The sequence below is a fragment of the Harpia harpyja genome, chromosome 13, assembly GCF_026419915.1.
Source record: "Harpia harpyja isolate bHarHar1 chromosome 13, bHarHar1 primary haplotype, whole genome shotgun sequence".
Taxonomy (NCBI): domain Eukaryota; kingdom Metazoa; phylum Chordata; class Aves; order Accipitriformes; family Accipitridae; genus Harpia; species Harpia harpyja.
The window spans coordinates 1,474,457-1,502,397 of NC_068952.1; the positions used below are offsets into that span (position 1 = coordinate 1,474,457).

Genomic DNA, 27,941 nt, shown 5'->3' on the forward strand with positions numbered 1-27,941 from the left:
AGCTGACCCACTGAAGAACAGCAAGTTTAAACACCTCTAGCAGGAGTGCCTACAGCACTAGTGCCCTGCCACAGGTCCTGACGAGCAGGCCCAGCTCCCGCAGTACCAAGGCCCCGCTTGTCACCCCTTGCTCCTGCCACAAACTAGGTGCTCCGCTCACAGCCTTATGGCAGCTGCAGAGCCCTTCCCTTCTCCTCCTTCCCACTCTGGATGGTTTTTTCTGCCTTCCCCCCCGCCCCTTTTCTATCTTTCTCCAGCAGCCCACGCTCACCCTGGGCGGCTGCGCCCTGACCACCTGCCCTCAGAGGACCTCGGGTGCAAGGAGCAAGCAGCGCAGGGATTAAAAAAAAAAAACCACAAACCTAACACAAATAAAAACCCGTCACCGCCCCGGTGCTTCCAGGGGGAGAGAGAGGGCGGGGAGCTCCCTCACACCCCACAGGGCCAGCTCGGCACCGAGGGCTACCGCACCCCCACAGCTCGCCTCCGCCAGGACCCGGGCCACCATCCTCACCTTACTCTGCGCGTCCTCCCGGAGCAAAGCCATATCGCCCGAACACGACCAGCCACCCTCCCCGCCACCGCCGCCGCCGCCTCCTCATATAACCCGGGGCGGAGCCGCGGCCGCCTCACGCCGCCGGCGACACACCCTCACCGTCCCGGCGGCCCCCGCGCGGGCCCGGCTCCCGCCCCCTCAGGGCGGCGGCCATCTTGGGTGAGGGCAGGATGCTGCTTGCCTTCATCCAAGATGGCGGCGTAATGGTGCGACCGTTTGGTTTTTTGTGGGTTTTTTTTTTCCTTTTTTCCCTTGCTTTTAAAGATTTGGGTTATTCTCTGTAGACGTTTTCAAAGAACGCTCAAGAAAAGCGAAAGAGAGAAGGCACGGCCCCCTCATCACCGCTCTCGGCGGCCCCAGCGCGGGGGCGGGGCCAGGGCTAGCGGCGGGGCGGAACGACAAATCCCAGGAGGCCGCCGGCGACGCGCCTGCGCACTGAGCGCTTTGGCGGCGGCCACGGCCGGAGCGCGCCTGCGCACTGGTGGCCGTGGCGGTGGCGGGAAGCGCGGCGCTGAGGTAACTAACGGTCGCCTTGGGTTTCTCCTCTCCGGGGATTGCTGTTCGTGAGGGAGCTGGGGCCGGCTCGGTGGGCACCTGCAGCGCGGGGAGGAGAAGGCGGACTGGGGCTGTTCGGCCGCTGATAGGTGTGGTGGTGAGGTGAAAGGGTGCTCCCTTCAACGCCGGCCGCTCCGCCAGGCCTGGGTTAGCTGAGGGCGAGCTGCAGCCTGCCCTGGCTGCTGGGCCTGCAGCTCCCTCCTCCTGTGGCCTACCCCTGCGCCCCAACCGCACGCTTGGCAAACGTGTGCCCACCCCCTGCTCCCGGGTCTGTAACCTCATGGCGGGGCTGCCCAGGGCTGGGTGGGCATGGCCGCGGAGGCAGTGGGGCACGCCGGCATCGAGCAGGGCTTCTTGTCCAGAATGACTTATGCCTGAGGCAGTGAGAGGGAAGCATAGGCTATCCAGCGCTATCTGGGATTTTCAGGCATCTGGTGCCTATGCAGAAAGATTGTCTGTCTGCTGGAGGGGACTTGCTGGTCACCAGTGTTGGGCCAGCTCTTTCACGATTGCTTTGCTAAAAACGCTGACACTGTGTTACAACCCTATTTCCCACTAATTTCCTTCCCAGTGCTGAAGCTTGTTGTCCCTTTGGTCCAGTGTAGCTCTGTGGGCTTGTGCTTTAAACTGGGTTGCTAAATTTAAATATCCTTTTTTCCCCACGCTCTTAACTTCCCAAAAGAGGGGGGTGTATTTCTGACCTGTATAGGTTCAATGACGTAGCTTACAAACTGCAAGGAGCCAAGGAATAGAGGTTGGGAGCAGGGAATGGGCAAGTGTGCAAAGTCCTAAAAGTGGTATAGCTGTCAAAGCCCTGCATTATTAAGCTGTACCAAGAGAAAAGAGAAAGTGGTCATTCCAACCAAGAAGATAGGTTACTGTTGCCTTTCTACATCAAATAGTAATACTTCTTCCCAGAGAAAAGCCTGTGACGTTAACTTAAAATTATACCTTCATCAGTGGATTTGCTCTCCTCAAATTAGGGACACAGGGCAACAGATCTATAACTGTGTTTAGTAGTGCTCTTTCTTATTATCTCGGAAGTAAACTAGTGCTTTTGTTTGCTTGATAGGTGACTGTGGAGAAAAAGCTATACCGATTATTGTCTGAAACCATAGTTGGAGGAAGGTTTTTATGGATTTTTCTTAAGTAACCCTTTTTGTTTCCCTCACTTAGGCCACTCATTCCTATCCTGGAAAAACTTCCTCAGTTGTGTTAGTGCGGTTGTTGTTGGAGCTGCAAAGCCAACTAGCTTTGGAAACTTAAGAGAAGTCCTCCTTCTTTTTTGTTTTGTTTTGGTTTTTCCCAGGTTATTTTATTTGTGTTCAGCTCACCAGTGTGGCTCATCGTGCAATACTTGAAGCAGTTCCACCAGTCTTCGAACACAAACCATTTCAGAGAGAAGGGAGATGCTTCCCCAGAGAGAAATATCAATTAAATTCTGCTCTTTATATACGAGAGTAGATCCGGACCACTCCAACTCCGTTTCTTTCTTATAAACGTAAGTTATTTGCACACAAATGCCACTGTGTTTTATTCTGCTAGACACAAGCGTTCTTTAGCTCTTAGCAGTCCTAAAACCGCTTTCCTTTTGTAGAACAGCACAGCAGCTGATAAACTCCCTTTCCTGGTGGTTCAGTTCATAGTGTGCACAAACATTTCCACAGATATTACTCCAGAATGATATAGGCTGTTAAATTTAAAATTCATACTAGATGTTACTGAAACACTGCATCATTGTTATAGTAAATTAGCTCTAGGGCTCATAATATTGCGTATTTTAATAGCCCTGTGATTCAAAACACTGATCTGGTATAAATTCATTCCTTAAAAAATGTTGAGGGGGCAGCTTACTACAAGTGAACTTTATGCTGAATCAGGTATCATCTTGATTCCTGCAGCTGACATAAGGCCAGAATAAACTTTTTCTTTTGTGTTCTGGCTAATGTCACAAACACACAGTCATTGGCCCAGCATTTATTCTGTTCTGATTAATACACTTAGGTAAGCATATTAGTGGTCATCAAACAATAGCCTGAGAAACTATGAGCTTGGATACTATTACACTGGAATAAGAGTATTTTTTTTCCTGTTTTATTTTAAATCACAGCTTCAGCAGCTCTATTTAGAGGTAAACCCCAAGAGAGGAGAGATTAATTTTTCTGCATTGCTTTTCGTGATGAAAAAATACGGTGAAGCAATTTACTTATCATATTAAAGCCTGACTTTTACGTATCCCTTTGCTGTTTTTACTGTTGTTACCTCCCGCAGCAAACTGACACCTGTTGTAATGTGCTAGCATTGTTCATTATTTCTTTTTCAGCAAGGGGCAGATTCTGTCAGATAACCGATCCCATTCCAACACCGAAAAATCTATTAAAAACTGTGATAGTCTTCTGAGAAGAATGAGTTGCTGTAAATCCTGGCATAGCGGCTTTGCAGAATTGAGCTGCTTTATGATAGTCAAATGACAAAACATGGGGAGCTTCTTAAAAATAAATTTATTAGAACAATTGGTAGTGATAGTGAAGACATACAAAATTCACTGACTGAAAACCCAAGGAGAAAACATGTATACTTCATAAAAAGTACATCTTTGTGCTGTTACAAATTTCTAGCAAGCTGTAGAAACAGCTTTTTGACATCATATAAGAAATGAGAGGTAACATAAAATTTGGTTATGTTTCACCTAAATTTGTAAAACTTCCTCACATGTCCATGAAATGAAGCAGGGCAGAACTTAAGTTACAGAACATAGACAGTCCAATTTCTTGCTGCTGTGTAACCTGTCTAAAGCAGGTTGTTCTATTTTTTGGCAAAACTTGGATGCTTTTGTGGCAATAAAATTGTTGAAATTGTCTGGTTTGTCCTTTCGTAATGTACGTGACTGCGCTTTTCTCATGTGCAGGCAGGAGAGTAGTTTTGACAGGAATCTGAAGGTCAGGGAACGCGCAAAGGGTCATGTCCATTCTTGCTGTTGAATACTGGAAAATGAGAAAACAAGTGCAGCTCCACCTAGCCCTAGTTCTGCTGGATAAGGAAAGCAGATTTAGATTTGCTTTGATATTAAGTATAATGTAATGATTAAAAAAAGGGAAGTGACACATTCAAAGTATCTTAAATGGTAAGGTTTCCCTTGTGAAGTAGCTTGCTTTATGGCTAATCAGACTGTAAAAAGTCAGTAGCAGAATTAACCAGTTGGTACTTTCATTATTTTCCTCTGTTACTCTCTTATGGACAATGAAGCAGTTTTTAAATCATTAACTATTTTGATTGATATGCATTGTAATTGTAGGGAACCCTTTACTAAAGACTGAGTGAGACCATCTAACAACAGTAGGGCAAATCTGGCTGTAGGGCACCTGGTGCTGGGTCAGAAATGCCACTGCTACATGACACACAGTTCTGGTCCAACCTAATTGTGTTTTCCTGGTTCAGATTTGCTTTTGACAGATCAATTTTGTGTCGGGTTACATGCCATTAGGTTAAAGAACAGTTATTATTTGCCCAAACCATACAAAGTCAGCATGAAAATGTAAAGCCAGTGAAGAAAAAAGCAGTGTATCTGCCTACTCCTGATTAAACTTCTACATCTGGATGGTTTTGTCCTTCACAGATGAAGAACAATATTTATGGAACTCAAGTCCAAGGTCTCAGCCTGTTGTTACAAGATGCCTTGATCTAATCAGCTGTAGCTAATACAGCCCCATTTTTGCAAACTGTTCTGTGCGACAGATGCCTGCACCCACACGTTGGTGTCACTGCAGTTCTGCATGAGTGCAGGATCTGTCCGTACAAAATAACTCCTCCTACTGTTTTTATTTTCTGTGGGGCCTACAGCTTGGACAGTGTATGAATTGCTGTGTAAGAAGCGTGGGGAAGGAAAGGAGTGATGTTAAAGTATTGTCAGGAGCAAAATGCTGATGTTAGTTGGCAATGTGCATTGTCTGTATTCTTTGTTTGCAGTGGATGGAAGGGAACTTTGTAATGGTCTCAGTAGGAGAATAGGGCCTCAATTCTGCAAGTATTTAGTGTTGATTTAAATGCCACTATTCAAGTATTTACATTTTATCCGTGTGCGTTAACTTTCCTAGGACTTAGCACTGCAGTTACAATGCAGTTTTGAAAGCTATGCTGTGAACAATATTTCTGGTATACTGTTTTTGCTTTTAAACTTCCTAAGTGTCTTAGAACACAACTATGTTTGAAGCTCAGTTTAGAAAAAGTACTTTTATGTTTTACTCTGATCTTTAAAAGATTTATTTGAATCTGCAGATACTTGCAGTACAGCTGGTTTCTCTTTGGCTTTCCCAGTCTTGTGTCTCCCCATTTCAGAATGCATATACTGCTGCTGTCTGCTTTCTCCTAGGTATACAAAAGAAAAACATGTTTTTATTCTCCAAAAGACACTTTGTCCCCACAATCCCCTTAAGTTGGGGATCCACTATAAACTTGCATGTTTTTAATACCTAACAACAATGGATTTGCTTCATTCTCTTCTGCATAGCCTTTTTTTTTTTTTTTCCCCTCCATCTTTTGGGGGGTTGTTTGTTGCAGATCAGTTTTTTGTGTCTACTTTCATGACACTTCTGATACTGTTGCTGTAAGAGCATCCTCTGCTGCAGCTTTTGCTACTTGCATCATCTTTATGTGTTTGCCCTGTTTGAGATTTCGCAGAGCAGCACCGGTTCTTTTCGGGATCGTTTCCTCTTTCCATTGCTTATTGGTTCTTTCTCTTATTGTATTATTTATCTAAAGGAATTTTGGTGGCATAAAGTGTATGAAGACGCTTTATGACCATAGCAGTTCTTTATTTGGCAAAGGGCAAAAATAGGTTGTTGGTGGAGTTTTACGACTCTGGAAATCACAAATTTCTTTTCCCACAGGGGGAAAATATGGTAACCTACAGACTGTTCCTAACAGAAGAAAGAAAACTCTAACTGCTCACAAATGCTTCTTGTCAGAATGAAATTCCTACAGCTACTGTCCCCGAAACCGGGGAAACTGGAAATGCTTTTTCAAATACCTTTTTGCCAAAAGCAATTCCCATATATGTGTCTGGCTACCTCTGCATGTCTCTGTAGTAAGAAGAAAAAAATGAACAGTTATGAACAAGTTGACCAAGAAAAATACAAGAACTTGGTCTACTCTGTTACATCTTACAAAACCAGCGCCCAAACACCAGAGACAATATTTAAAGAAGACAATTTGTTATATGGGCCACCGGATAAACAGAGACCTCCAGTTAAAGCTGAAACAAAAACTCCCAAGAACTGCGTTCCTTTAATAAACCCCAACAAGAGAATTCCCCTTCTCAACAGTGATTCAAACCTCCCCATGAAAATCGCTTTGCAAAAAACGAAAATGCCCAGTGTTACCCGTATTCTTCAACAGACTATTTCTCCGCAGCAAGCCTTTTATCTGGAAAGATGGAAGCAGAAAATGATACTGGAACTTGGAAAAGATGGTTTTGCAGAGTATACTAAAAGTAAGTAAACACAGTGCAATTGCAAAGTAGAAGCAATAGTCTGGATAGCTGGCTGGGATGTGCTAGCATAGCTGCAGTCTCTGGCCCTTCAAGTCAAGTGTTTTGGAAATCCATCGAGTTGTTTCCATTTCAAGGGGAGAGAGCATATTATGAGCACACCTGTTACCAATGAATCTAAACACTGATCGTTGTTCTAGGACCACTAAAATGCATTTAGAAATGTGTGGGACATGAGAATTAGACTGTAGACATTCTTTGCTGTATCCTACCTGCCTCTCCTTTATTTTTCCCTTTGCTAGTATCTATTTACAAATAGGTGTTTTCCAGCTGATGTTATTGAGCCTGTTTGCAGATACAAAGCTACTTTGTAATGAGATGGAAATAAGCATTCTGAAATCATACCATCTTGAGTGTTTAAAAGCCTATGTATCTTGCTGTTTATGTTGCAGTTCTTCAGTAACTATTTAGTTTATTCAGTATATGTAGCCTCTTCTATGAAATTGCCGTGCATTTAGAGTTTTCATTTCGTAAGACCTACAAAGGTGACTTCCTCCAAGCTGTAGGACTGAAGGAGATCTGGCAGGACCTGGGGGATAGTAGGTAGCCTCTTGTAGCGAGGTTGATAAATACCCGAGCGCTGCTTACATAAATTATTATGCTTTTTAAAACTGAGTATCCTGTGTTTATGCTTTTTGAGTTACTAAGCACTTCAGTGAATAAGGTGGCATAACAAACCTTACATAACTGTTTAAAATTTATCTTTCCTGGAATCATTTCTGAGATAAGCCCTTACTCCTGGAACTATGCCCACCCATTTCAGGAGGAGATTAGTTCCATTCAAATGAACCAATACAGCAGAAGAAGCAAATGCAGCAAAAGCAGCCTAGAATAATATTTTTAATTCATAGAAATTTGCAAATGCCTTTGAATAAAGAATAAATTAAAAATCATATTTTGTTTCTGAGTAATTAGCAAGACCAAAAAAGTACAGTAAGCATTAATATAAGAGATACTCTAATTTCACTGGTGATGTTTTATTTTTCTGTCTCATTCCCTTCTCTTCCCCGCATCTTCAAGCTTTCAGTACAAAACCAGGACTGGTTTAAGAGCTATGTTGTGCAATATCTAGAGTACAAGTCCATCAGGTATTATGAGTAGTGTCTAAAATGTGGGGTTTTTCACATTTTTCTTAGACCTTTTCCTCCAAGGAGAGCTCTTTCATGCAGCTTTGGAATCTATATTCCTGTCTGAAGAGATGGCAACTAAGGAGCAGAGAGAAGATGTTGCTATTTCCGGCTACTTATCAAGTGTGCAGCATGTCTTAAAAGATATCAGCGAAGTGAAAGCTCTGGAAAGTGCAGTTCATCATGAGACTCTTCAGTATCTGGGCCTGGTAGACTGCGTGGCTAAGTATCGGTGAGGTACTGGTTCTCTAAGAAACCTGATAATGCCAGTGTTGCATGGTGCTCTGTGGCACGTGGGAGGCTGTGTCCCAGGGTGGAGCAGGTGTGTTGGTGAGGTGTTGGGGGGAAGCTGGACACATCTCTAAGAGTGGCGAAATGGATGAACTCCCCTGGATGAACCTGATGACAGAAGTGCTGTTTTTTCTTGTGGAGAATTCCTTACTGGGGCAGGGTATGAGTGAGGCAGGGTTAAGTGATCCTCAGCAGTTGCCAGGAACGGCAGCATGTATATCAGTAAGTCTTGATTTTTGAGATCTAAACTACCAATATGGAAAAGACATGCTTAAACATAATAATGAGCAACATGACATCAGGGTGAAACGGGCAGAGAGTGATACGACTTTCTTTGCTGTCTCATCCCTTACTTCTTACTTATAACTAAACTTAAGTTTAAAACATTGTCCTATCTTGTTCTCTTCTGCAGAGGCCAGTTGTGTGTGATTGACTGGAAAACTTCAGAGAAACCAAAGCCATTTCTGAAGAATACTTTTGACAACCCATTACAGGTTGCAGCATATATTGGAGCCATAAATCATGATGCCAATTACGACTTCCAGGTCAGTAGGCCTGCTACTTGCCAAGACAAGCAGCAGCACCCACGTTATTTTCATTTCTCCCCACCTACTGCCTTTAGCACCTGCTGTCCATCATGGAACTGTTGGTAGGATTTGTAACAAAGCAGCCCAGTCTTAGATCAGGATAAGCTGATGTACTGTGAAATAACCCCAGTACTCTTGCTAATCCTGCTGCCTTTGCCTGTCAGCAGTATATTTTCAGTGGTTTTAAGGAACTGCTCAGTGGGACCGAGGGATGCTCAGTGTCTTAGGAGGTCAGGTGAACTGACAGTGACTTGGCATCTGGACAATCTCCAGTGCTTTGTTCTGTGTGGTTTTTGCTTGTGTCAAGAGTAGGAAGGGGGAGGAGAAGTAAAGCAAAAGAGCCTGCAAACAGGGAAATGGGGTGGGAGGGCATTGCTTGCATCATGTGTTGCTATATCCCACTAGCAAATGAGGGACTAAGTGATTTACTTAAAGTGTTTGGAAGCTGTACAGTGTTTCCTCAGAGGAAAGCAGTGTGTTGTAAAGACTCCAAACGCAATTCTAGCCAGGCCTGCTTGGTCTGCAGGATTGTTATTTCAATGCAAATCATTGAAGGGGGGAAAATATAAAGCAGAAGAGAGCAGAGTAATTCATAGGTTGTGCAAAGGACTTTCTAGAATACCATAGAGGTCAGTAAACACAAGCACTTAACAGGCATGATCCTTACAGAGTGAAATATAGGCAGTAATTCTAGAATTCTGCTGTTAGCTTCCTGTCACCCACCACTTTCTCTTCATGCCGGTGGCTGTTTTGAATTTGGATTAGATGTTTGTCAAGTATGAAAGATGTCAGAACACACCTAAATAACCATTTCCGTTCAGACTGATGCTGGAGAATGGCATCAGTCTGGTTATATGACCCCAGGCAAAACCTCATCAGTCACTGGGAACTTTACCAGCATCTGCAAGGTTTAAATAGACCCTATCACTCTGATACTCAGAGTTCGAGTCCTCTGGTTTTCACCAAAGTCAGTCAGAGCTTTGGACTCTGACTGAGTCTTTGGAGTGTTTGAATGTTAGTTTTCAAGTATTTTATGGTGAATTACTGCTCTTTTTTTCCCCCCATTTCTTATTTAAGATACTTATGTGTTAAGATGACATTTTGCAGTGAGGTTTAGTTTTTAGAATTGCTGATTGAAGTTGCATATTAATGTTGAATTTCTGACAGCCTTCTGTTTTTGACTGTAGGTTAGTTGTGGACTCATTGTGGTTGCCTATAAGAACGGCTCCCCTGCGCATCCGCATTTCATGGATCCTGATCTGTGCTCACAGTACTGGAATAAGTGGCTTTTGCGCCTTGAAGAGTACATGGACAAAAACTGACCTGAACTAAGCTATGCAGAGGCAAGTGGTCTGAGCACAGACCCGAAGCGAGAATCCTTTGTTTAAATCTGCTATTTTAATACACGTTCTTTTTTGAGTAACTTTGGCTAATTTCTTAATATCAGGGTTCTTCCCACCCCACCCCCCCCCCCCAAAAAAAAAAGCAAGGAAATTTGGAATGGGGAATGTGTATCTACTTATGTTGTAGGTGACTTAAGTGGACCAGGACAAAGTCAACTTTCTTAATCTCAGTTTTTCCCCACACCGTTTATACAACCTGAGGTTGATAGGAAAGTTTCTATTGTCAAGTTAAACAGTTCAAATCAAATCATCCTTCTTTTGTCATTTTTGAGAAGAAAAAAAATGACAATGCAGAACTGAGGCTTTGAAAATGAAGTTGGTGAACTAAAGCAAAACGGCATCTGCATTGTCTGAGCTGAGAGAAATGCAAACAATAAACAAATGAATATAGTAGGCTGGATTTCAGTCAGCTTAGTTCTTGCTCATCTCAAAGGTATCTATTAACAGGCTTGTTACTATTTGTGGTTTTTCTTACAGCAACAACTGGAAAAACTGCACTAAGAATTATAACCAAAGTTCTCATAAGCACTTATTTAAAATATTAAGGCAAAGTTATCACTTAATAGAAGTGGCTTAGGAAAAGAGAGACAGAATTATAACCGATACATTTAGAAATTTCCAGCAAGTGTTCTGAAAGGTAGGAAGTTTGACTACTTGTAGTGGCTCCTCCTGCAGGTTTCTTAACAGGCTGTGCGGCCCACATAAAGACTGAGAGAGTGTAAACGGGCTTTGTACCTTAGGTTATGAAGTGCTGTGCAGGCCAAGTCTGCAACTGTCTTGAGTTCTCCTGACTTCGCTGTGGGTCTGAGCTGACGACGAGCCTGCCCATGTGGAACGATCTCCAGTGTCAAGTTATAGCGTTTGCCAGTGCGAGTAAGTTTCTTTATAAAAGCAGGCTTGTGACTTTGAAGCCGAGCCTTCTGAGGAATGAAGAGCTGCTGATTGTTTTTTGGGGGGTTGGTTTTTTGTGTGTTTTTTTGTTTTGTTTTTTTTTAAAAAAGTTTGTGAATAATTGTTCTAAAACAGAAGTTACTTTTGTAGCTTGTTTTGTAAAATCAAGTCTATAAGACACAGAATAAGCTTTGCTGATGTCAGGTGGTATTGCTTTGTGTTGCACACCTGGAAAGCTTTTTTCCTCGTTCTTTGTTTTCTCTGAATTGTATGTATGAGTTTTCATAATACCACTGCAGATTACAAATAAAAATACAACCCACCCGTAAGCTTCAAGAAAAACAGCCAGAACTGTACCTAAAAAAAACAGTGGGCGGGCTTGCTGCTGAAGAAACTTAAACCCCTGTAGCGCTTAATCTTCTGCTCCTCCAGAGTACTGAACTGTGGAAACCTGTGCAATGAAACTTAGTTATAGTGGTACTTGCTTATTTAAATCTAGTCTGGTGATGTTTTGATTACTCTGTGCTTAATTAGATTTCTATCTAAAAAGACAAACCATGGAGACTGAGAAACTGGGTTCAGAGGTGACTAACCACGACGACGCTGCGTGAGCGCTCAGAAGTTCTACCCGTTTTACAAGTATCTTCCCACATCACAGAATTTTAGCAAGTGGGTGGTTCAGCGTCACTGAACACGGTCAATTTTGTGTGAAAGATAGCTCTGTGGATACAAAGAGGGTGGGCATAAGCAAGAGGTAAGATGCTCGGGGCAGAAGCAGGAGGTGATAAAATGTGCCGCATTCCCTGTGTTGATTGAAATGGGATAAATCAAGAGTGTGTGGAACAGTTGGGCAATGTTTGGGAGGGATTGCTGCCTTCATCAGTGCATCATACAGCCACTAAATGTCTGAACCATGTAAGATTTCAGCCTCGTCCTGCCTCCTAGTAAATAACGACAAGTCTGGAGCCTGGGCAACGTGGGCACCTGTTGGCTTCATCTGTGTCCATTTGTTTAACAAAAGCCTTGTGTCTGAGGAATGCTGCCAGCTTCACTGGCAACGTCAGTTTGTAAACCTATCTTTAAGTCTCGGATGAGTCTGTGCCATCAGAGAGCCAGGAGAAGGCAGACAGCCTTCAAAGACAGCAGCGGTGGAAGTTACTCATGTCTAGGACTTCTGAAAGTCTGGCTGCCTTGGGCACCCCTGTGTGAGCTCTGGAACATTTCTGTAGAGGCACAAGCTAGTGCCAGTTTTGTCCCATAACAGAACTGGCAGCTGGCTGTCGCCAGTGTCATGCAAACTCAAACCCGCTTTGTGACCACTTTAACTTGCCAGACTGTTAAATTGATGTGCCCAAGGCATCTGCTACAGGCACTATCTGTCCTCTGCAGAAAAACCAGCCAGACATACAGACGCAAACAATGCATAGACGCACAAAATGTGTCTCCAGCTAGATAAGGAGGTTTTCAGCCGCACCTCCACTGCTCTAGTGTAAGGGCTGAGGTTTCAGCAGAGCTAAGCACACGAATCCTTTGCAGTTAGGTGAACGCGAGTCACTTTGCTCAGGTGGACTGTACTGAACAGTCCCACCTAGGAGCTGAACTCAACTGTTAAGTTTCATGACTGAGACCTCGCTGAGCGGGTTACAGGGGAGTGTTGCCAGCACAATTGGCTGAACCAGCTGTTAACACTTTTCTTAGCCAGGCAATTTTGTCAATGTATTTGCAAGCGCGCAAGCTGCGCTCGCGGTGAGCAACCTTCCGTTTATACTATTCAAAAGTATTCTGCAAACTTTCCCGTTACATAGGATGACAAGTTTGTTCTTTACACAGTAGCATCGCTTTATTATCCTTGTTTTCAAGGTCCCAAGCACCAACAGTTGTGCTGAATAAAGTATTAATATCATTAGAAATGATTTAAAACCCCTAGAAGCTTTTCCCCACAAAAACCCAAGCAGATGCCTGTACAAAACTGAGGCAAATTGAGAAGATTTTTACAATTCTTGCAGAGATGCTCAGAATCTCATTTTAGTAGTAATGACTATGAAGGTCCTGGCTATGACTCTGTCTTTTAGGTGGGTTACTTTTCAGCTGTTGTTTCAATGTACATAGAATACAGCACATCCTCCCCGAATGTAATTTTGAGCACGGAATGAATTTTTGGAATTTACAAATGAAATCCATTAATTGTTATGCATTTTAATTGATGTAAAACCTGTTTGGCAGCTGTGTCCATTAAGAGACAGAATAACATGCGCTTGGACCAGAGCACTTTGTGGTTGCTGAGGAAGTTACCACCCCACCCTGTCGCTCCTAATACAGACACCCAAGTGCCCAGTAAAGGCTGCAGCGGCTTCTGAAGAGCCTTAAAGTGTCAGGTGGTTTCAGCAACATGAGTTATGTGGGCATCCCTCTCCTCTGTTTTTTTAAATCCCTAAATTCACCCTCACTAGTCCCTGTAGGCTACCCTCTTGGTTGTCCTGGGTCAACAGGAGCTGGAGCAGGACTATAGGGGAAGTCTGAAAGCAGAGATGTAGTACCAGTCCCTCATCATCATCGCTACCTCCTTGTACCATCAGTCTCACTAGGAGCCTTCTAAACTGACTGGTTACAGATGAGAGGCCAGATTTGTGCCTACAGTTTTGCACTGATCTCATGAGGCAGCGACAGACAAAGTCTCCCTTTTCACTGCCTTGCACTGCTCCGTTGTATTAGCGAGCAGGCACTTGATGGTTAAAAAGAAAAAAAAAATCTCCAAGCACACACACACATGCACACACACACGCCCCCCCCTTAAAATACACACAAAATAGCATTTCATCATGACAGAAAATACATAGCTTCAAGTCACTGAAGTGTTTTCTTTGGGTTTCTGGGTTGATATTGATGTATGTTAGAAGGCTGTGGTAATAATCCCCAAAGTGAGCGTGACAAGTCCAGGAACATCAGAGTTAAGGTTACGCTTAAATCTAAACATGATAAAAGTAAGTTCACAGTTTGAAGTACCTAAAACACGACTTTAAGTCTGCCCTGGAATGTCATTTGCTAGTAGAGAAAGTTTGGGAGGAAAAAGTTCTGCATCCTTTAAAAAAAGTTTCAGCTCACCTTGGATCACGCTTCCATAAATTGTGAGTGTACTGCACAGGGGGCAGAGTTAAAGCTCATCTGTGCATTTTAACTTATTTACTGATACAATGTAGTCCTGTTCTTAAGACCATTTTAATTCATTTTGCATAGAACAACGTACTAGTAGCTGCTCTTACACGGCACTTTTCACCCAAACCTCTCAAAAGTAGTTTGTACAGGAGGCAATGGTTATTATCTTTACAAAATACACTGGGGAAAGGTGAACTTATTTGTCAGTGGCCACTCGGACGTGTGGTAGAGCTGAAACAGAAAACGGGTTGCCTGAATGTCAGTTCAGTAAACATTCCATCCAAGAGGTGACAGCCTCTTCCAAGCTTTCCATTTTTTGGGCCAGATAAAAATGCCTGATGTTTGCATCGTATATGGGAATATTTGTTTCAAGTTGAGGTTCTACCAAAATCAAGAGAGTCCCATTAACAAAAGCGTCCCTTTCATTTCAGGGATTTCTGTCAAAATTGGTTTTAAAAAAATAATATATATATAGTCCTACATGTAAACTTCATTCCTTTAGACCACTGTAATCCACCGTGTTACTCATCTTTGTCGTCATCTTTGGAGTTCCTCTGCAGAACAGGGCTCAGTTTGTTTTGCAAAACCGCTGCAAGTTTTTTTGAGGTTTTTTTCAGGAAAGCGCTTCCGGGGTGAACATTACTAACGTGCAGGTACAGGTCCTCCTGCGTGGGGCCTGTGTAGCCGCAGTCTTCGCACACGTAAAGTTTATCTCGCCTCTGTTTGTAGGCGTATTGCTGCTGCACACCATGAATCTTCTTAAGGTGGGACTCCAGGGAGCAGCGCTGGGTGAAGGCTTTGTTGCAAACCTCACATTTGTAAGGACGAATTCCTGCAACATTAAAAAAGACAGCGATTACCATTCTGATTTATGTTTCTTACAGCTGACTAAAGAACAGGCTAAGAGCAAGGCTCTGGCATATCAGCTATTGAGCAAATACCTAGCAGCAGGGAGCTACTAGCCTGAGGAACCGTCTAAATAAAACATCTTTCTTACAGGATAAAATTTTCATGAATGTGTTGATATATTTAGGCATAGAAAACCTAGAAACATTTCAAGAAGACGTAGGCAGACGCTAACAGGTGCCCGTCGGCGCTTTGGTCCTAAAGAAGAAGCCGTTATCAACTCTTCCAAAACTTACTCCTTTAGAGTCCTGACTTTTTGAAGTCCTCTGATTACATAAAACCGTCGGTTTCAGCTAACGTTTCATTTTGGCTTTTATAATGAATGAAATCTTGTATCTCGGTAAGATGTTAATTTTTCTCTTTTAGCGAGCAAAGCTTAATGAGGCTTCAGTGAACGGCAGCCCAATGTGAACATACAGCAATCACAGTACTTCAAAGGAGTGAGAGTGTTTTCCTAGAATATAGATTTGATGATCGAGATTACAAGCTCAAGTTCTAGAAGAGAAGTGCATTAAGATGAAAGAAATACGTATGTGTGTCTCCAGAGGAGGGAGAAGGGGCTGGCTTGTGATTTGAATACCTGAGCAGTTTTGTTCAGTACAACCAACATTACAAAAAATACTGAGCAGTAAAAAGCATCCATTTTAGCACCGATCAACACTGATTTAACAACAACCCCCCCAGTACTTGAACGGCAAATAGCTGAGGGTTTGGCGACGGTTGAAAAAAACCTAAACCAGTTGTGATTTTACTTACTAGACTAGCTCAGTAAGTTTTCAAGCAAACACCAGTCTTAAAACTGATGCAAGGAGTTACCTCAACCCCTCTCTTTTCCCGATGAAGGGTGAAACGTGAGCGTGTGGAAGATCGCACCTATGGTGAGCCAGGCAAAAAAAGGCAAAGCACACACATCCATACAGGCAGTTGGAACTTCGTAATCGCATTGTGTTAAGTTCACCACTCAGTCGCTGATCTTTCAACCAGAAATCCAAACTAATTACACGTACCAATAAGCAGCATCTTGATTGCATTTTTGCAAGTCTTGTAGAAGGTTATCCCAGTGCACCGGCTTAAACTATCAAGACTAGCGTTTCCTCACGCCTACTGCTGTGAGACTGCTTCAGTTACATTGAACTGCAATTGGAGAGAAACTCCAAATCTTCATTAGAATTCACACACAGAAGTGTATCCTTTACAAACAGCATTTTGGGTGCAGTTTCATGCTCCTCTGAAGGCCACTTAAACCTTCACCATCCTTGGTTCCTGCTGCCAACAGTGCTGCACAGACACGAATACAAGCACAAGAGGGATAGTGCCAGGATGGCACAGCCCATCACGGCTGCGAGAACCTCTTCATTACTTAGGAATCATTTTAAAATTGTATTTTACTGTGTATATAAGTTACTTATTAATGTTTAAGTCTGCTTATGCCATGAAGCTAGACTAGGACGTGTGGCTTTCACTCTTTCTGATGCTACCCTACTGTTGCACAGTCTGCTTACAAACGCTGCACGACAATTTCCACTGAAACACCGACATTCAGTAGAGCACGTGTAGGTGAGCACCCGTAGCTACAAAATAAAGCCCACACTACCTCTTCCAGCCCATTTGTCTTCTTTTTAACATTCAAATATAGCCCAGCTTTCCTGAACAGCGATCAACTTTGACATAAAAGATGCCACCGCTTTCAGAGGTGCCGTATTTCAGCCTGGAGAAGATACATGCCAGTACAATATTGGTACCGCTGCTGCAGCCAGCCGTCATCCCCCTCCATGACCCAAGGCACCAGGCAAATACAGTATATGTGAGCGTTCATCCTGGCTTTACACTGGAGAGGAGAAATAGTGATGCCAGATTTCTTCTAGTAAATTTGGGGACAATCTATCCATAAGATTCACATTTCCAGGACAGTGGGTTTTCACTCCTGTCCAGTACAAAGATCCTTCTTCCCTTCCAGTTTCGCAAAATTGGCTCCACTCCTGCAGAGCGAGTTCAGCCCTACCTGCCTCAGCATACATATATTTTTAGCTTCTGAACAGAGACCCTCTTGGATTTAGTTTCTGAATCTCAAAGGATGAGGAGACAGGTTGAGAAATCACTTCTTTCAGAGGCACCGACTCCGCACTTCGGCCATACCCCAGCAGCAGCTCCCTGCTCACAGCCAGCAGCTTTCCTTTCCACATGAAAGCTTTACAAACAAACCAAACCAGCCCAAAACGTTGGCTCCGGCCAACGCTTTCCCATCGAAACGGGCGGCATTGTTTTCGTGAGCTCTACTGCTAAGAAACAGCTTCTGCTTACCAACATACTTGCATCACCTCTAGCAGTTCGCCTGGTTAATGGGACCTAAGCCAGAACAGGGGCATTGCAGAGCAAGCCGAAATAATCGGCAGGTCCCACAGGTAACCGCAGATCTGGAAAAGTTGGAACGTGCCTGGGAGATGCGGTGGATGCATCTTCCAGGTGCCCAACGGTGCAAAGTCCAAGCCTCCTGAGCAAAGCCAGCTTGGCCTGCCAGAAATCATCTTGCTTGGCGAGGATGGGGTTGATGTGTATTTAAGCCATCGCTTCCGCTAAGAAAGAGAAACAAAAAGGCGGCCTTCTCCCTGCTCCAGGTTAGGATAACCACTTCTGTGACCAGTGAGCTGGATCTGAGGCAACCGATCCCGTTCAAAGAAACACAACCGCCGCTATTTGGGGTGGGCTCGGGAACTGACCCCACTGCAGAGCGGCCACGGAAAGTGCATCATCCCTCCAGCCTGGGGGAGCGATACAGGAGCAAGAGTGAGCAGAGCAGGGAAAGGGACGATTTTTCTTGCTTCCAGTGCCATCATGGGCTTAAATCACAGCACCCTCGGTTGTGCTTGTACGCCTGGTGTAGATGCAAGCAGGGAGGAGGGAACTAGCCCAGATTCGAGGCAACTTTTTTACCTGCCGCCCCCCCAATCCAGAGCAGGAACTGCTGTCAGGAGATTTTTCAACCCATGCTGTGACCCGTACGGCGAGTGAATAGAGATGGGTTAGGCCGGCGGCCAAACTGATCTGGACGGCCAGATGTGCAGAGCGAAACGGCTCCGAAAGGGGATTTGAGAAGCTGGTAGCCCGAAGCAGGCAGGGATGCAGCACGCAAAGTTAGCAGAAGTCAGGTGTGTTGCCTAGTTTCCCTAAAGAAGCTGGAGGCACCGCATGAACCACACTCTGGTTTCTCCAGACGGTGCCAAAATCCAGCCATAACCCCATCCCGCGGGACGGCCAGCGGGGAAGGTTCGCCACCGCTAAAAACCAAGAAACTGCTGCTCGTTGCCTCTAGAGGGCAAAGCATTTTCATCCACCGCCTGCCTCCGCTCACCGGTACACGCTGGACTCGCAATAACATGCGGTGAGTTATCCCAGGTGGATTATCCCGGGTGGGTTATCCCCGGTGGGTTATCCCGGTCTCGCTGCCCCAGGCACGGCAGCACGCAGCTGTGTCTACACCAGATCTGGATGGCTCATGCACCCACACTGCTTCACAAAGATTTCCTTAGTTCTCATTAGATTTCGTTAGTCCCAGGGCTTTCATCTGTCCACACTCAGGTCTTTCCCTTTCCTCCACTGCATCCCCGCTATTTTTTGAAAACGTCGTTTACCTGGGGTTTGTATTATTGTCTTGCCGGGTTACCCTCACCCTCTCCTCGTCCTTGTCCCATCTCACCCCTTCTGCAATCTCCTGCTACCCAGAGCCGCCCGCAAGCCCCTGGGGATCGCGTTCTCACCGGTATGGGTCCGGACATGTCTTTTCAAATCAAAGGTGTCGTTGAAGCCTTTTCCACAGAAGGTGCACAAGTGTCTCTTCACCTGGCTGTGACACTTGATGTGACGGTTGAGCATCCGCTGCAAGCGAAAGCCTTTGCCACACAGCTCGCAGCTATGCACCGTAGCGTCGTTACAGGTGCCGGTGGTGAACTAAGGAATGGAAAAGGACTGGGTGAGTAGGCATCGAGATGACAAAGACCGACAGAAAACAAACAAAATAAGGAGGGATGGCTTATTGGGGCGTTAAAAAATTCTTGGGACATAATTCAAAATGAAAAGTGAAAGCATTCGGGAGATTCTTGCCGGGTGAAACCTTCACGCTGCCCTTGCGATCAAGTGGCTGACTTAACGTGCACGGCTTGGGACTGATGCAACACTGGCCAGCTTGGCTTCAGGGATTCAAACAAAGCCCGTGTGGTGGATACCTTCCAGAGGCAGGGACCCTCGTCCAGCTACATCCATAAGCACACGGGGTCAGGCCATGAGCACCTCTCCGTGGGGTTGCACGTGTGCTTGCTCCTGGATGGAGCCGGGAGGCCCTCCCTGGCGCGAGAAAGTCGGACCCATGCGGTCCCTTTGCCAATCACCCTGCCGGCTGCTATGGGTCCCTCGAAAACCAGCCAGCGGTGGGAAAAAAAGGTAGGTTTGGTGAGATAAACCAAAGGCACGTTGTGCTGACTCAACAGAGACCGAAACAATGGCACTAATCTCCTCCCGGTGGTCTCCCTGGCTCGTTAATTAACGGCAGAGTGTCATTAGGGGTTAATCTCCTCATTCCTGCTCCTAACACCAAAAATATTGCGCCAACACCATGACCTAACTTGACTAAGGGAGACACTGATGATTCAGCTCTTGGGAAAAGCGTTCCTGAGAAGGAAGGCTTAACGTCTGGCAGATGCAAATACTTCGCTATTAGTTTAATTATTTGTGGGGGAGCGGACGTGCTCGCCGCTAGCCGCTCGGGATGGGGGAAAGCCAGCGGAGCAGGCGGCACCGTGCGCACACATCCATCGGCTCTCGTGGCGCTTTTGAGGAGTTTCTGTGGCACGCTGAGAAAACCCAACTCTGCCGAAACAAGGTTTCACTGTCACAGTTGCTAATAGCCCAGCTTAAATTATACAAAGTAGGTTAAAGTCAAACAGCAGCGGGGCAAGCTCTTCACAAAGAGAGGAATACATTTGGGGTTTCTTTTTCCCGAAGAGCCAGTTATTTCTCCCGATCCTCCTCCTTCGCTTACTACCGAAGCAATGCTACCTGAAATTGTAGCGAAAGATTTAAAAAAAAAAAGGCAGCTGTGAAACCACGAGGTGTGAAACTAGAGGGGGAACCGGCTGGGAAGTATCTGTTGGGCAACAGGTAGGACTCCACCTCATGGGGCCGCATATAAGCAGGGTGAAAACCTAGTGTTAATCACGAGATTAATAACATGGTGGCCGAAAGGCTGTCAATCCCAGCAGAGACAGTGGGAATTTTTACAGCTCCATCCAGCAAAGCAACAGCCAGGGTTTAACGAGGTGTTAACTAGCCACTGGTAAACACATCTCCTCCTTCTTAGCACCGGGGTGGCCTGGCTCCACCTCTGCTGAGGGGAACCCTGGATGTTCAGAGATGGACGCGGTCCTCCCACCCCATCCGCATCACCACCGCGCTTCGGGAGCTCCGTCTCGGGTACCACGAGGAGCCCGTCAGCGATTTGCCTTCTCGGTCTTGGGAGGGAAATCACCGCTCGGCTCTGCCGGCTCTGCCCGGGGGACAGCCAGACAGCCAGAGCTCCTGCCCATGCAGCAGAGAGGCTCTTCAGCAAAGTTAATGGACAGATAATTGCTTCGTTTCACCCAAGCCTGTGGGTCCACCTCAAGGTAGCAACGGCCTTTCACAGCTTCGGAGGAAGACCTTTTCCTAGCTGCTATCTCGATACTTCAAGAGGGTAGGGGGGGGCAGCGGGAACATTCACCACACAGCCCCCCCCGTGGCGAAGGCTCGACTACAACCTGGAAGGCGGCCTTTTAAGGAGGCCCCACGTTAAGGAACGAGATCCACCCACGCCCGGTGGGGCATGACTTCTAGCTGCCAGGGCTGGTCCTTCCTGGCTGGGTTCAGAGCTCCTGCGGGACCCGAGCCAAGCAGGTCAGGGGCAGCATGTCCCAGGCAGGGGTAAGGGAAGGCAAAGGGCGCTGGAAGATTACGGTACATCGCTTACGAGGTTTGCCCTGCCGCCGCCATCCCACGGCCAGCCGCTTTCGCGGGCCTCCGTCTCGGGGTGTGGGATGGGTGCTGTCACCTCTAGCAGAGAGAGCCTGAGGGACTGTTGTCACCCGGCGTCCCCGGCCTTGAAGCGGGGTCACCCCATCACCGGGGAAGAGATGGTGTGGGGCGGGGAGGGTACGGACGGTTACCTTGATTTTCGACCTGACCGTGGGACGCTTGACGGCCAGGTCCAGCAGCATCCCCCCGGCCGTGCCCATCTCTCCGGGAGCGGGTTGGGGTGTCGGGGGATCGCTGGGTTCCGCATCCCTGGTCCCGCTGCTCCCGCTGCTCTCCAGGCTACAGCTGTCCTCGCAGCCCAGCAGCACGCAGCCGATCCCACCTGCAGCGAGAGAAGCCGGGGGTCGGTGGGTGTCTTGGAGGGGGGGGGGATGATGTGATAAAAAAAGGGGGACCAGGGGAGGTGGGAGCCGCCGGTGTTTAACCTGCGGGCGGGCCGCGGGGGGAGGATCCGCGGCTCCCGCTGCAATCGGAAACTCAAACACGAACGGTCCCAAAGTTCAAACAAGCCAGCTCCGCCGCCTTCCCGTTATACCCCGGGCAAGGGCAGGAGGAGGAGGAGGAGGAGGAGGGAAGGGGGAGGCCAGGAGTACATCCCCCCCCCCCCCCCCCAGGTTCTTTCTTCTCCTCCCCCGCCACCTTTCTCATGCAAAAGAGGTTTCCCACCTTCCCGGACACACACACACACGGACACACACACACAACCCCCCCCCCCATGCCCGGGGGCTCCCCGAGGTGGGAGATGGTGCCAGCCATGGGGGGTGCATCACCCAGCGGGGCCGACACCCGCTTCCCCCCCCCCCCCCCATCCCATCCCATCTCATCCCATCCCATCCCATTTAACAGCCCTCCCCGACCCGTCTGCCCCTTCGCGGTGGGGGGGTGTCCCCCCTAGCCGGCAAAATCCCCTCCGCTAGCCCACAGGGACCGGAGCGAGGGCTGGGATCCTTCCTTCGTCCCGGTGGGAAGCGGTACCGGGAGAAAGGGAGCCGTACCTGGGATGTAGGTGTCGGCTCTCTCCTCGTCGGGCAACCCATCCCAGCTGCGCACCGCCGGCTGCGGGCTCCGACGCTTTACCAGAAAAGCTCTGGGCATGGCGAGGGCAAAAAGGGAAAGGGGAGGGGGGGGGGGCCACGGCTGGGCACGGAATGGAACGGAAAAGAAAAGAAAGGAGCGGTGGTTTAGCCCGTTCCGTATGTGTCCCCCCCCCCCTCCCCGCCCGCCCGCCGCAGCCCGCGGGGAGCGGGACCGCACGCACCGGGCAGAGCAAGCGAGGAGCGGGGAGGGGAAGGGGAGGGGAAGGGAAGAAGCTGGGAGGAGTGGGGAGGGGGGGGAGAGTAGGGGGGGGGGAGGAAAGTTTCATAAGGTGGAATAGAAAAATGCACCAGGAAACTTGGGAAGGAGCATGCGTGCTGCAAACATAACGGTGTCAACAAGTCTGCTTACCTGTCCGACCGGTTGGAGCAGCTGAGCTTTGTTCCAGCCCTTCCTAAGGCATGAATGTTTGCAAAAGAATTTAACGTCTGAAAATTAAAAAAAAAAAAAAAAAAAAAGAGGAGGGGAGCCCTGCCGTCGCTGCCTGCCCGCTCCCGGGGACCGGACCCGGTGCCGTAACGGGGTGCCGGGGGTGCTCCCCAGTCGTGGGTGCGGGTCCCGGGGAGGAGGTGGGCTTGGGGGCTGCTCTGAGGGTCCGTCTGTCCCCCCCCGGGGCAAGCCCACGGAGGGGAGAGCTCCCCAGGACTCCGGGGAAAGAGGCTGAGCTGTCCTCGGGGCAGCAGCGGGCAGAGAAAGTTGTTGTTATTATTTTTCTTAATGACAAGCCTTTCTTCTGTTAAAAAAAAAAAAAGGGGGGGCTTTATTCTGTTTCAGTCATTTATTTAAAATGAAAAACGTGTCACGGCCTCAGCCTTTTCTTCCCCCCCCCCCCTTCCTTTTTTTTTTTTTTTTTATTTGCCTCTTGTCCTCTGCCCCTCTTCCCAAAGTGGAATTGAAACAAAAGACAAGGGGGGGGGGAGGAAGCAAAAGAAACAGAAGAAAACCCACAAAACTGCACCAAAAAGTCTCCAAGCACAGCAAAGCCCGCACATGGATATTTAACAGCATTCAGGGGTGCCTTCTCCCGCCTCACACCTACTATTCAATCTGCTTTTTTATGAAACGCAGTGAAAACGCGCTCGGTGCCTTCGTCCCCGAGCACATCCTCGCAGCAGAGCCAGCACCGCGCTGGAGCGTTTGCGCAGGTTGGTGGGACTGAGCACCAAGAGCCGCTTCCCCATGTGAAGAAGCCTTTCAAACGGCATCGCTCTTCTCAAGGTTGCCGCTTTCCTCCCAAAGAGCAAAGCGCAGGCCAGAGGGAATCGATGGGAGTTTCACCGTTGGTTTCGTTGGGACGAAGATTTAACTTCAGAGGCTGGATCTGGAGCTTCTGGAAAGGACGCGCCTTCAAATGTGGCGGCCAAATGAAAGAGCTCTGCTTAACGCGTGTCCCCGGTTACTCTTTGGGGCAAGGACCACCGGTGCGGGGCTGTCGGGGACTTTATCCAGGAGCAAACTGGTGTGAGCTCTTGTCTGTCGGCTTGGAGCCGCAGGGATGGAGGAGCTCCAGCCCCAGCCCCGAGCCCCGCGCCCCGCATCAGGTGCCGCACCACCAGCGAGCTCCTCCAGCCCGAGCATCCCAACGCGATCGGTGTTTCCAGCCGGGAAATCCCACCCAGGAGCCGCAGCAGCCCTACCCGCCGTAGTAGCCCGTTTCGGTAGGGTCTACCGGAGCGATGCACAGGCGCGGACCTCTTCATCCCAGCAGAGGAGTTACTCCAGCACCTGGCACGTCGTCCTCCAGGAAGGCTTTGAAGCCCTGACCGCTGACCCGCGGGACAGGCCCTGGGAGCGACGGCGAGGGCTGGGGGGCACCTACTCGCTCCCCCTGCTCCGGCAGGGAGTTTACAGTCTCCGCAGGTACGGGGTGAGAAGCCACCTCAGCACGCCTTCGGGCAATACCTCAGCAATACCACACGTAAAACCTTCTCTTTCTTTCTTTCTCTTTAAGGCTATGTAATTTCTCTGTTATGTCTGAGATTTTGCTCCAGGTCAAAATGCAGCTACATGGGTTTTAATTGATTTTTTGCAATGCTTTCAACTTGAGGTTTCTTTTATTTTAACCACTCCTTGCCTTTTAAGCCAAAAGAGGTAGCAAATGACATTAATCACAACGCTCCCGAACCAAGAGCTTGCTGTGACTACTTTAATGTCGTCTGGGCTTTTTCAAATCCTGCTTTGAGGTTCCCATTTAGCGAGGTCCTGGAGCACACACTTCACTTTAATTGGGTGCTCCGAGTCAGACGTGCACTTACAAGCACGGCTGAATCAGGAACTAAATTATTATTATTATTATTATTATTATCAGCTCTGGAGCCCTGACACGAGTGGTCAGGGCTTGTGGTGCGCCCAGCGCCGTCGGAGGCACAGGGTGGAGAGAGTCCTGGAGCCTCCGGCAAGGCAAGGGGAGCTGGATGGAGAAGCACCATCCACACGAAATAGAGCATCTCAGCTCTGGTGGCGGTGGGCTGCCTTCCCCTTGAGCTATTGGAAATACAGACTGTCGACCAAGCCTTGGCGTTGCTTGGCCATAGCCCAGAAGAAAACCATACCGCCCTTCCTAAAAACACCGTTCCTTGATATTTTTTTAAGCCGGACGAGCCCGGGGAGCACGCTCACAGCAACACCGTTGCAGGGAGTCACGCAGGGCACCATGAAGCGGCATCCTTGGGGCCACGCCGTCTTCAGCCAGGCAGCCCACGGACACGTCACCGGGCGGCTGGCGTCCCTCTCCATACGCCTGCTGGAGCAACGTTGCACATACAGCCCGAGCGCTGTAATTACTCAATAAATAACAACGCTAACGAGATAATGGCACACAAACCTTTCTGTAGGATCTTGTTTAATTTTCAGCGTTAGTTGGGTGTGGGAGAAAACCCAGTACGTTAAATTAACATTTTGGGTGTAAATCAAATTAAATGTACAAAATGCCCTGTAGGGTCAAAGCACAATGGGACCCACCCTTACAGATTTGACTACTAAAATGTGTTTCATTTGACTCGAATCATTTGGGAGCAAGGAGGGAGAGATGGGATCAAACAATGAATCAGCCATGTGTCGCTGTCGCAATCGCACCCCGCTCCTTCCCAAACTAACCCCGGCTGGAGGAGGGAGCGGATCGATGGCCGCATGCGAGGGGCACGGGGGACTCGTCCCGTCTGGAGGAGTCCCTCTCACTGCCAGCCTCACCCCGGTTGATAGAGCACCCAGAAGGGAGCGGGGAAAGCGTGTTTGGGGGCAAGGACCTGGGTGTAGGGAGCGAGGGAAGGAGCTGGGCTTGAGAAGAGAAGAGCAGAGGGAGAGATGCTCGGTAAAGGAGGTGTAAGCAAAGGCACAAGTCCCCTGCTCAGAGGACGATGACTCAGTTTTATCTGTGAAAAGGGAATATTTCAGCTGTGACCCTGGGGAGCCATGTCCTTTCTTTTTCTTGCCTGGGCTACTTTTTACCACGATCAGCACCGTTTGGCTGCAGAAGGTGGAGGGACACGGGGTTCGATCGTACAGCCAGGCAGAGCTGGACGCCGCCGAAAGGCACAGTCCCTCGGCAATGCCACGGCAATGTCTTTGAGCTGGGCTTTTAGCACGGAGTCCAGCAAATGGACCTTCACGCTCGGCCCCCCGTGGGATCTCGCCCGCAACCATCACCCCTCCGGCGCAGAAGCGGAGGGACACCAGCGGGTACACCTGCAGGGGCTGTGCTGGGGATGCTCTGCCCACGAGGCTGAGAGCACAGTCACCCAGTGTCCCTTTTCTGATGATTTCTCACGATTTTGAGCCAAACCAGGCTGGTCGGAGACGAGACCCTGGCTGGTACAGGCGATGCAACAGCGCAGCCTTTGGTCTGTGGCTCCCAGCAGAGCTCACATGGGGGGATTTATGCAAGTTTACTGACCGTGCAAGAGGGGCCACAGCTTCGTATCCTTGGGAAGATGAACCTTCATCTTCTGGGGTCTGCGGTGTGCCCAAAACACCAGGGCTGGTACATCTGGGCTGCTGCAAATCACCCAAACACCCAGCTGACTCCCTCTCACTGGTGAACCCCCCCCACCACGCTGCTCCCAGAGGCGTTTTGGGAGAGACGGGAAGGAGGATGGGACTCAAAACATTGCCCGGTCCTCTGCGAGAGGCATCCTGGCGTGACAGCCCTTCCTTGAAACGCTCCACGTTTCCCCACAGGAGGTGGGAAGGTGAGCACGGAGCCCGTGCCGGCACCCAGGAACGGATGCCACGAGGCCACCCGGAGCCCCGGCCACGTTACAGGGAGAGGTTTCGCAGAAGGAAGAGGCTCCCATTGCAGCCAAGGCAAGATGAGAACAAGGGAGGGCATCTCCTCTGCAGCCTTTCCCAACCTGCTGCCTCCCTGGATTACCCGGTGGAGGTCCAGCATGCCACAGGGTCTTCCCAGAAGGATTGCGGCGAGCTCTGAGGACCGTGGCTTGAAAGCCCGCAGAAGAGCGCAGAGGAAAGGTCCCCCCCCGCTCTAAAATAAACCCTCGCTTGGGGCACACGCTGTTTCCAGCCCCGACTTTCCTTCCACCTGGATGCCTGCCCTTGGTCTCGTAGCTCAGCATCTGCCTGTGAAGAGCCGACGTGCTCTCGGGGGATGCTCCCCTCCACCCCGCCTCGCGCCCCATCGCACACCTGCAGCTCCAGGGGTGACTCAGCTGGGTTTCAGCAGCCGCCTGCACGCACGCACCGTGCGTTGCCGGAGGGATTTGCCATCGCCTCCGAGGGCAGGTTCCCACCCAAAGTGTGGCATCTCCAATGCCAACGTTTAGGCGAATACCGGCCCACGGTCCCCTGGAGGTCAGGGGGATGGGAGCATTGCTGGGGGGTGGCACAAGGCTGCCAGAGCAAAGCTACTGCCCTTGGTCACGTCTGCGCAACACACACCCTTCCCCGGTGCCACCGGCCATGGGGCCAAGCCCGAACAACGGAAAGCTCTGCTTCCAAGCCGGGTTTTGGCAGCTCCCCTGATTAGATGAGGAACCACTTCACCGCAGCGGACGGAGGCAGGGTGGCTCCGCGCCAGCGTTATCTCGGAAGGAGAGAGCAACGGCTCCGCAAGCTGCCCCGCTTTGGAGGACGATCTGCTTTCCTTGGCTGAGCAGGGAAGGAGGGATGGAGAAGGTGCCAGCCGGGGGAAGATGGTTCCCCAGGCTGCGGCAGAACCTGCCCTGCCTGTGCTTCCCCGCCGGGTTTCAAAGCACCCCACCAGGCTGACTCACCGGGCTCCCGTCTCCCTGCCTCCCACGGCCCCTGCCACTCCCAGCGTCTCCCTGTCTTTCTCCACCGATACCTCCGCTTCCTTCCCACTCCCCACCGCCGGCTCGGCGCTGTCTCTCCGGCCGCCCACTCGCTGTGGCTCCGCTCCCTCGGGGCGCCCGGCGTCACCCCAGGATGCCCGGCCGCTCCCCGCCGAGACTCTTGAGTCCCGTTCCCTGTGGAAACGGCACCCAGTCACCCCCGTGGAGCCCGTGACGGGTGTCGGACCCCAGCAGCATCCCCCGAGCATCCTCCTCGGTGGTACCCACAGCCCTGAGGCTTGGGGGGGAAGAGGCTGCTGGAGGATCCCACGTCCCCCACACGTGGTCCAGCACCGCTCTGGGAGGACGAGGTGCGAGGTGAGCCCCTTGGAGAGGTGTCCGCTCTCACAAGGTGGTCAGCAGAGCCCCGAGCTTGCAGACTCTGCCGTAGAAACACGACCGCGTGCGCATCTGTCTCTGGCGGCCCTCTGAAGCCCCTTCCCCAGCTTTGCCTGCACTGCCTAAC

General features: G+C 48.9%; 3 protein-coding genes across 6 annotated transcripts in view; 1 reads left to right on the forward strand and 2 right to left on the reverse strand.

Annotated features, from left to right (window-relative positions):
- Window positions 1-609, reverse strand: part of SNX5 (sorting nexin 5) — a 39,030-nt gene extending 38,421 nt beyond the window's left edge. The window contains exon 1 of the mRNA XM_052805489.1: window positions 515-609. Coding sequence (XP_052661449.1) covers window positions 515-547 — 33 coding nt within the window. The 5' untranslated portion in view covers window positions 548-609. The remainder of the gene's footprint in view (window positions 1-514) is intronic.
- A 336-nt stretch (window positions 610-945) lies between these two features.
- Window positions 946-11,284, forward strand: MGME1 (mitochondrial genome maintenance exonuclease 1). Of its 4 annotated transcripts, none has more exons than XM_052806098.1 (6): window positions 946-1,072; window positions 2,421-2,612; window positions 5,998-6,599; window positions 7,793-8,015; window positions 8,487-8,619; window positions 9,849-11,284. In XM_052806098.1, exons 3-6 carry the CDS (start codon window positions 6,062-6,064, stop codon window positions 9,981-9,983), a joined length of 1,029 nt encoding a protein of 342 aa, XP_052662058.1. In that variant the 5' UTR covers window positions 946-1,072; window positions 2,421-2,612; window positions 5,998-6,061; the 3' UTR covers window positions 9,984-11,284. The 4 variants fall into 4 exon arrangements, with proteins under 4 accessions (XP_052662058.1, XP_052662061.1, XP_052662059.1 ...); XM_052806099.1 differs by lacking the exon at window positions 946-1,072 and adding an exon at window positions 1,121-1,200; XM_052806100.1 differs by lacking the exon at window positions 946-1,072 and adding an exon at window positions 1,123-1,142.
- Window positions 11,285-12,775: 1,491 nt separating this feature from the next.
- Window positions 12,776-22,389, reverse strand: OVOL2 (ovo like zinc finger 2). Its single transcript, XM_052806102.1, has 4 exons — window positions 22,070-22,389; window positions 21,206-21,396; window positions 18,770-18,959; window positions 12,776-14,940 (listed from the first exon to the last, which is right to left on the reverse strand). Exons 1-4 carry the CDS (start codon window positions 22,167-22,169, stop codon window positions 14,630-14,632), a joined length of 792 nt encoding a protein of 263 aa, XP_052662062.1. The 5' UTR covers window positions 22,170-22,389; the 3' UTR covers window positions 12,776-14,629.
- Window positions 22,390-27,941: the final 5,552 nt, after the last annotated feature.